Source organism: Sapajus apella, unplaced genomic scaffold (assembly GCF_009761245.1).
Source record: "Sapajus apella isolate SASKATOON/1434 unplaced genomic scaffold, GSC_monkey_1.0 scaffold17, whole genome shotgun sequence".
In the NCBI taxonomy this organism is placed as follows: Eukaryota; Metazoa; Chordata; class Mammalia; order Primates; family Cebidae; genus Sapajus; species Sapajus apella.
Genome location: NW_022436957.1, coordinates 23467295 through 23476999, shown reverse-complemented (window position 1 = coordinate 23476999; position 9705 = coordinate 23467295). Strand labels below are relative to the sequence as shown.

The following is a 9705-nucleotide window of genomic DNA, read 5'->3' as shown; positions in this document are numbered from 1 at the left end:
GCTGTCTCCTCAGTCCAACCCCCTCCCCCGCTGTCTCCTCAGTCCAAAAGCCTCACCCTCTGTCTCCTCACTCCAACACCCTCCCCTGCTGTCTCCTCTGTCCAGCACCCTCCCCTGCTGTCTCCTCTGTCCAATACTCTCCCCTGCTGTCTCCTCTGTCCAATACTCTCCCCCGCTGTCTCGTCAGTCCAAAAGCCTCCCCCACTGTCTCGTCAGTCCAAAACCCTCACCTACTGTCTCCTCAGTCCAAAACCGTCACTCGCTCAGTCTCCTCAGGGAGTATCAGTCTCCTCAGGGAGTATTTAAAAGTCCCTGGGGTCGCTACATCAGATGATTCTTGTCTGGGTTCTATAAGAGATGAACGTAGGGGTGGAATTCTCTTCGAGCCCCTTTAGTCTAGAGTGGGTGGTCCCCCACACCTAACTCAGGGTCCTTACTTAATTCCAGACAGGATCTGGAACTCTTCCTTCAGGTGACTGGACACCGGCACTCTCAGACGCTTTCACGTCCTGCGCGACCCCACGACCGGATATCGGGTTGCAAACACTTCCGGGAAACTTTGGAGGTTTCCGGGGCTGGGACTGGGGTGAGGCGCTGTGGCGTTGATAGCGTTCTGGGTTGCACGATTCCCTTAACTCACATAGGGGCTTTTTAGTGACTCTTGGCCGGGTTCCCTTCTGGTTACCGGAGTTAACCAGCCTTAAACCAGTGTCCTACTCATATGACCCTCGTTTCCAGAAGGCGAAGTGAAGGGGCTCCTGAGCCTCACAGCCATGCCAGAGCCTCCCAGAACTGACAGCAGAAGCCAGCCACTGTGCTGCCAGTCTGTTTTCCTGGGCGGTTTCCTCAGAAATTACAGAGTCCTCGCCTTTACTTACGTTAGTGCTGGGATTCCTCCTTCTGCTGGTCTGAGTCTGACACTGGTCCACAGTTTTCATGTCACAGGTTTAGATTTTATTACATTTACTACTGATCAGGGACTCTTTTCTTTTTTCTTTTCTTTTCTTGTTTTGAGACAGAGTCTTGCTCTGTCGCCCAGGGTGGGGTGCAGTGGCGTGATCTTGGCTCACTACAACCTCCCCCTCCAGGGTTCAAGCAGTTGTCCCACCTCAACCTCCCCAGTAGCTGGAATTACAAGAGCACACCACCACGTCCGGCTAATTTTTGTATTTTTGTAGAGATGGGGTTTCACCATGTTGACCAGGCCAGTCTCAAACTCCTGACCTCAGGTGATCTGCCTGCCTCGGCCTCCCAAGGTGCTGGGATTACAGACATGAGCCACCGTGCCCAGCCCAGGTGATGACATTTTGAGAGTGGCTAGTACAGAAACTTTTTGCTGTTGTTGCTGTTTTCAACTTATTCCAGTATGGGTAATTACCAGAATAAAGAAATATCTTTGTCTCACCATATACTTGTCATCTCCAGTCAATTTAACACCATTTACACTGCTTCTCCATCCACTCTGAAAATGTTTGTGTAGCAGACCAGCCCCCTACACCACTTGGTATCTGGTGGGAAAAGGGCACCAAACACAGGCAAAGGACATATTCCTTCTGGTATAACAAGAAGGCAGTAAAAGTGAGAGGCAATCTGAGCTAGGGATAACATGTGGATCCTTTTTCAAGACATGTCCACATATTCAACCCTCTACTTACAGAGTCAATGCGTAGTTAGTCTTAGAGAGCTCCCACTTCGGTTTTTTCCTCCTTGCAGTGACACACTTTGTGCCACTACTCATTGGTACTATTTGCCCTGTTTTAACTGTCTAATCACCAATCCCACCTACTTGTACAGCTTCCCACCCACTTGTAGCAGGGTTGAAAGCTGTCTTGTTGCCTGATAATAAAGATTGTATCTTCCATTACAGGATACAATCTTTCATTACAGTCTTCCATTATAGGATAGAATCTTTCTTATCAGGCATCAAGACAGCTCTCAACCCTGCTACACTGGGAAGGGTGCACTGAACCACCAGAGCAGTGAAGAGATGTAGCTCTCCCAGAATCAATTAATATCATCACTGGGTGATACAGGGGAGTGAGCCGTACCCTGCCTGCGAAGTGGGAAGGGGAAAGTCTAACAGAGCATGCCTCTGGGCCTTTCATCCAATAGATCTGCCTACTCAGACCACCCTACAATTTCATGCTGGTAATGATTCAGAAATTGCCAAGCCTATTCATAAAAGTTGTCCAAGACACCACCAGTTTCCTCACCTTCACTCCTTCTGGTCCCATTGCTGTCCAATGCTGAACTCTGGAAACAGATCCCTGACCACTCCCTACCCTGAATTCTCTAGACTTGGTTTAGCTTGTGATCTCTCTCATGGGTTCTGAAAATTGTTGTAGTCCCCAGTTTTTTTGATGTTCTTCACTAACTGAGGGTTTTCTGTCATGGCACTTTTTCTGGACTCTGGTCATTCTGACCAAGTTTTTTCTTCTTAAAGTGAAGACAAATGTTTTCTTGATGTATCAGAATTATAAAGTACACGCCCAGAGAAATCTTAGCACTCAAGACATCACTACAAATGTCTCACTTTGTATAGATGAGGGATTAAGCTCCTTTTCTGTTCAACCTACTTAGAAAATGGAAATTAAAGTTGAAATAGCAGTGAAACAATACAACTTGACTAAACATTTTATGCAAATTAAAAATTGATAAAATAAAACACCCATGATAATATACAACATTTTTGGAATGAAAGTTTAGTAATATTCAAAAAATTGACAATCATCCCATTCTTTCCACTTTAACTGAATTTGTACTTTTCTACATCTTTCCTGTAATAAAACATCTACATTTGCCCAAGAATTCATGTTCAGTAATGTTTATTTCAGTCTTATTAGTCATAGCAATAAATGGAAAACATCTTATGCATCCATTAGTAGAAGAATTATTAAATTAATTATGACACATACGTCCTTTGAAATTATTGGTAGTAAACAGTGAGGGGAATGTATATGTGCTCTCTTGGAAAGTTCCTGAATCCATTTTATTTAGTGACAAATGCAACAGGTACAACAAAACGTACATCAGTATACATATAAGTTAAAAGCTCACAGTATATTTTCCTACCACATGTATGTAAGAAAAATGCCTAGAATATACATAAAAATAAAAATACGAGGTTTTTAATGGTGGTTACTTCTGGTAGGGAATAAATTTTGGAGAAACCGAACACTGGAGCAGAATTGTGATTTATCCATAGTGTTAGAATTTTCTTAAGCATCAAGAATATTTGAGTAATTAATATATTTGAGTAAAACTAATGACAGAAATGATAGCTGTACCATATTCAGATAGTCACTGCTAGTGGAAATAATGGAAGAATGCTGAAATCCTAAAGTCTTAGCACAACAAAAGTTTATTTTTCACGCACATAAAATTTGATGTGAGTTAACGGGAGTCTTCGCTGTCAGGGGACCCAGGGATCCAGGCTGCTTCTATCATGGGGTGCCACATCTCATTATGACAGCTCCATGTTTGCTGCTGAATAGACCAGAACGCATAGAACTAACATACTGATTCTCAAATGCCTTGGCCTGAAAATGACAAGCATAGCTTCTGTTCATATTTCAGTGGCCCTTTCTAACAACAAATGGACTGTGGGATATAGTCTCCCCATATGCCCGGGAAGCGCAGCAAAGCAAGTGGATGGAAACTTGCCATCTCTCCCACAATCTATTACCTATTGGGCGCTCAATAAAAAGCAAATATAAAACTTTGTTTTGACAACAATTTCTATTCTTGGAGAAGTTTCTGAGAAGGCCAAAATTGCCTTGCAATTTGGGAAATTTTTCTAGTGTGTACTGTGTGACAGTTGTTTTCAAATGTAGGATTACACAAATTTTCTGAAGAGCCATGAAAATCTCAGCAAGGATGATCCTTTGTCTCTCATCACTAAATAGTACCTTTCTCTACTGACCTTTGCAATACTCTGAAAATATGGAGGATGGTATTCTTCCTTTTAGTGCATGGTCTAAATCATAACTTGGGAGTCTGTGCTACCACCTGATTAACACACATAAACACTTGTACACTGTGTCTTTACACACACTGAAAAGTAGGATTTTCCCCTGGGGCAAATAAAAACAAAAGTCAGGAGAATTCTTTTCTTATCAAAGCTGGTATGTCTGCCAAAGACACATTTTCTACATCAATAGTAGGCTGAATGATTGCTTCACAAAGATGCTTATACCCTTATCCCTGAAGAATGAATACGCTTTGTTATATGACCAAAAGCACTTCGCAGAGCATTAAAGGTTATGTAACTAAACTTAAAATAAAAATATTACATCAGATTATTCAGGTAAGTCCAGTATCATGACATGAGAATTTACAAACAGAGAACTTTCTCTGGCCAGAGGCATAAGAGAGATGCAGCAGAGGAGGAAGTTAGAGAGATTACAGTGTGAGAAGAATTCAGCCTACAACTGTTGACTCAAAATATATGAGCCTACATTCAAGGACTAGAGAGAGGCCTGCCAGCTCCAGCTGACAGCTAGGAAACAGGACTTCAGTCTTATTACCACAAAGAACTGGATTTTGTCAACAACCTGAATGAGTTCAGAAGAAGAATCTTCTCAGAGCATTATAAGAAGACTGCCAGTTGAAAGTTTGATTTGAGCCTTGTGAAAATCTGAGTACAGAATCTAGCAGGACAGCTCCATCCTTCACACATACAGAAATGTAGACAATAAACCCTACAAAGATAATAAATGCATGCTGCTGTAAAGCACTAAATTTGTGGTAATTTGTTACAGCTACCATAGAAAACTACTACAACTTTCTGGAAAGACTACAGAATTTATAAGAATTCACCCTCCTCAGATGTTTGCTACACAGTGATTTCTGTCTTTCCTCATTTAACACCTAGGAGGGAAGCTTTGAATTTTGGTGCTCAGTTGGGCTCATTCATCAGTGTATAGATTCAGTAGCAACATTCAAAAAGTCACCTGATTAAAACCCCTCTCCAATCTCACCTGTTTTCTAAAACCTCTTCTCTACTTTAGGATTATATCTCTGCTTCAGGATAAAATATCAGTCAACTCTGTGCCAAAACAGACTCTCCTCACTAGCAGATTTGAAAACACTTTGAGTGTGGTGGAGGCCCCTAGAGATGAAGCGGTATCTAAGCTTTACTATTTGAAGTGAACAATTACACAGAAGAGGCTGTTGCTGTTACGGGAATCCAAGGTGAGGACTGGGACTCCTAGGCAGTTGGAAGCTTCTATGTCCAGGAAAAGGTAGGCAAGTCTGGGCTGTCTGTTCCTCTGGGAGCAAGTGCAGGCTCCAGAGAAGGACACAGTGAAGCTGGCCAGCGGGTCAGTTCCAGTTTGGACAGGAGGACACACTGGAGAAGACTCAGGGGAAGGGCAGGATAATGTAGGAAAGTGCTAGACCGAACCCATGTGAAGGGACCAGGGTAGACTCAGCTCCAGAAGAATCTGGGGCTAAAGGTGGGAGGACACCAGGCCAATGAACCCACAGACAGTCACAGATTATGTCTCCTTCTCATTCTCACCTTCCTTTTTAGGGCGTGCTTTTAGTGTTTTGACCACAGGGTCTTTCTTTTCTTTGTCTGAGAGACATTGCGGAGTAGTGAGAAGATAAATGAATTGATAGACCCAAGATCAGCTTCAGGCTGAGAGGAGTGGAAGAGTGTGGGGTGTGGGCTGTAGAGGAATTCAGACTAGGAGGTCTCATCTCAGCCCTGTCACTTATATGTGAACTCGAAAGCTGCAAATTTCTATGAGCCTCAAGTTCTTTGTGAAGTGGGCTTGATGCAGTTATTTTGTTCTTTGGCTCATGTATGCCTTGTGAAGTCTGACTTTTAGAATGTAAGATACTTGTGTAGGGAAGCTGACACAGTGTTAGTGTGTACTGGGTTTTTGATAACTAACAGATTTTACTATTATATTTTAGATTGCAAACACTACCAACCTTCCCTCTTGGAAATTTTTAATTTACTTTTCATCCTGGAGATGTTAAGAGAATATGCAACCCTCTAGGACATGGAAAACCAAATCAATCAAAATGCTTCTTAGCAAGAGAAAGTTACTTAATTGATAAGAATCTTTTCGAGGATATGCATTTTTTATATTATGTGTTGGAAGAATCTTCCCCAGCTAGATGCAGCTCAGCTAAATGCTCCTAGAAAATGTCAAGGACTTCCTCATTCATTCCCATCAAAACACCTATCCCTTGCTTTGAGTTTGCCAAATTACACTCAAGATAACCTAGTATAAATACCCTATTAATAGAATGGACTCTGTTGTGATTTGAATGTGTCTCCCAGAAAGGCAAGTGGTAGACATTTAATCCCCAATCCAACAGTATTGTGAGGTAGGGCCTGATGAGAAGTAATTAGGCCATGAGAACTGTTCCCTTATAAATGGATTAATACCTTTATCACAAGAGTGGGTTTGTTTCAAAAAGGTATATTTGATCCCTTTTTCTTTTGCTTTCTCTTTCTCACTGCCTCACTTTCTGCCATGGGATGGCCCAGCAAGACATCCCTCCCTAGGTGCCACCAAACACCTCAATCTTGGACTTTCCAGCCTCCACTACTGTGAAAAAAATTATTTTCCTTAAAAGTAACCCAGTCTCTGGCAGTCTATTATAGCAACACAAAATAAAATAACAGGCTCCGTCTTTCCCAGGCCAGAGCAAAGAGTGTCAGTAAAGTGGCTTCTGAGCATCCCATGTTAAAACAGTATTACTCTTATTTCTCAGAAACTTGCTGGAGATGCTGTACACAGAACACATGGTTTGTGGTCTGTGTTCAACTGCACTGGAGTTAGGGGAGCACAGGAAATCCTTCATTCCTGTCCCAGATGAAGATTTCCTTCCGGTTTATCCACGAGCCCAAGCAAGTGCTATAACTGCTTGTCCATTCCAGACCTTAGACTTTCAACCCTGGACATGTCTTCAGAGAGAACAGCCAGTGCTCACCACTCTCAGAGCCTAACCTGACCAACCAAGCACAGTGGCTCACACCTGTAATCCCAGCGCTTTGAAAGGCTGAGGCAGGCAGTTACTTGAGTCCAGGAGTTGGAGAACAGCATGGGCAACATGGCGAAACCTATCTCTACTAAAAATAGAAAAATTAACCAGGCATGGTGGCATGCACCTGTAGTCTCAGCTGCTCAGGAGGCTGAGGGAGGAGAATCACCTGAGCCCAGGAAGTTGAGGCTGCAATGAGTTGTGATCCCACCACTGCACTCCAGCCTGGGTGACAAGAGTGAGACACACACACACACACACACACACACACACACACACACACACACAACTGATTTACACTGAAAGACTTTCAATTTTCCAAGCCTCCAATCCCACTTGCCTTAAGGCATTTTTATTTGATGCTGTCACCTAGATAACCCTCACCCTACATTCTCACTTTCTTTAACTTGTCCTTTAGGTCTTAGTGGTTATCTCACCATATTCCTTATATAATATCTACTCCTAGATTCTAAAACCCAATGGGCACAGGTAGATCTTCCTTATCCTGACATCCTAGCACAAGGCCTTCCAAAGAGCAGATACTCAATTAATGTTTGAGGAATAAATGAGCCAATGTGCAAAAGGTCTAATTTATTATAATGTAATTAATTATATATTCTTGAATAATGTAAGCCTATCCTGGCATGTATATTTTAATTTTACATAATAACAGAATAAAAGTCAATAGGGAATGCAATAATTAGCCATCCTTTACTCTTTTCTCTATTCCTTGATCCTATTTATTACACTCCTAAATTATTTCACATTGAATTAGAAAATGCCTAATTTACTATCATGCTATTGTGTTTCAATCCCTAAATAAATGAAGAGTTTCCCAATTAGGTTTATAAAACAATAAATCGCTTACTCTTAATCTCACATACAGAAAAATGTAGCAATGTCATTCATAAACTTAGATACTGATGATACTTTAACCATCTATTAAAGGAACATCTTAAAAAAATTCCAAGTCACCACATAGAACATGAGCACAAACATATTATTCACTGTGCTGTCTCCAGCCCCACACTGTCCACCCATAGCTCAGAATGTGGATTTCTTTTCAAACACAAAGTAAAGAATCTGCCTCAGACTTTACTGCAGTTGGGAGGGGTTGCTGGACTTAACCTTGGAACGTGCATGGGCCATGGCAGTAATGCGAGCCTTGGCTGCCACTCTGGCTCTGGCTCTCTCTTCTTCATCTTGCAAAGCCTCTGTATACCAGGGCGAGAAGTCACTGGGAACTGCATTATTTATCTTGGCCAAAAACTCAAGAACTTTCATCTTGCTGGTTTCGGCATGGGCTCTTGGGCCCCATAGGAATTGATAGCATGGAGGATCACTATTGGGCACTTGCTGGTACTCCAGGTAATTTTCTTTCACCAAATCTTTGGTTAGGAGCTTCCTGGGCTCCCCAAAAACGATGTGCTCAATTCCGTCATGTAATCCCATCATATTAAGCACTTTCCAGACTTGCTCCTCAGTGGCGCAATTACCCTTTGTGAAGATAATACCCAGGACAGTCATCAGCAGGCCAGTCTTGGGCACGCTTGGCTCATCGCTGAAACCTACATCACAGCCCGGGTCTAGTTTGTTGACAAGAACATAGATGTGCTTATTAGGCTCCACTTCCTTCAGGTCAAGACCAAAGATCAGCTCTAGGTGCTCAGAAGCTCTGCTCAGAATTATAGGGAATTGGCTCTTGGACATTTGGGTTACATTTCTCAGCATATCTGCCTTTGTAATGGGCTCTTTCGTTTGGTATTTGAACAGCAAGTAATGCACCAACATAACTACTTTCTCACCTAGAAGGCCTCTGGGAAAGTTATCAGTGGCTTCTGGATCTTGTGTGCATCTTGGTCTTTCTTCCGTTTGGTTGTTGAAACCTTCGGTATGTCTTGTGTGTGAAACAGCCGTAGCAGATGCACTGGTGGATGGGGCTCCCGAAAGTCCATGGGGATTGTTGGATGTCCCATCAAGTGAATGCTGGGACATCCTTCAAACAAACAGAAGAGGAGAGGGGATGTTCTTCCTCCTCTTCTAAAATGGCCAGAGCACTTAACAGATCTTCCAGCCCTCCTCGGGCCTGACAGCGTTTTGCCCTGGCACGGAGTTTACTCTTCTGACCTCGAGGCATGATGACTGTCTTCAGGTGCAGCAGCCAAAAGAGCAGGTGATCCTGTGACCTGGAGGTGAGATGAGCTGGTGTGTTCCCATTCAGCAGAGATACAACTTTAGCTTTATTGATGGCTACCTCTGCAAGTTTTCTTGGTGCATTACTCAAGGAAAAACAGGCCCCTATTATTTGATTTGCCTGCCCCGAGTACTCTGTGAAATAACTAGGGTGTGTTTTAGGTTTCTACCTGCCAGATCTGCCTGGGGTTTACTGGGTGGTGACAGCAAGGCCTGGCAGGTCCAGGCTTTATGGAGGCTCCTTTGTTCTTGGGTAGGGACTCTTCTTAGTTCACATTCAGAACTGTCCTCTTGATTTCTGGCAAATTCTGGGATCCCTTTACTGACCCCTCATTTCAGTCCCCTCACTTCCGTGCTACCCTGGTGGAGAAAGTGAAAGAGAAATTCATCTGACCACACCCGCCTGAGGACATCCAGGATGACTACAATAGAAAAGCTCTGAAGGACCTCCTATATTCTCGGATCCTTGGTGTTCTCATTCTTCACTTAGGGTTTTCACCTTGGCTTCTG

The 9705-nt window shown here is 42.9% G+C and overlaps 1 protein-coding gene across 1 annotated transcript; it reads right to left on the bottom strand.

Annotated features, from left to right (window-relative positions):
• Positions 1–8097: 8097 nt before the first annotated feature.
• LOC116556552 (melanoma-associated antigen B10-like) lies at positions 8098–9139 on the bottom strand. Its single transcript, XM_032285826.1, is given in 2 exon segments — positions 8098–8992; positions 8994–9139. Coding segments are annotated over 2 exon segments (1041 nt in total).
• Between the last annotated feature and the right edge of the window lie 566 nt (positions 9140–9705).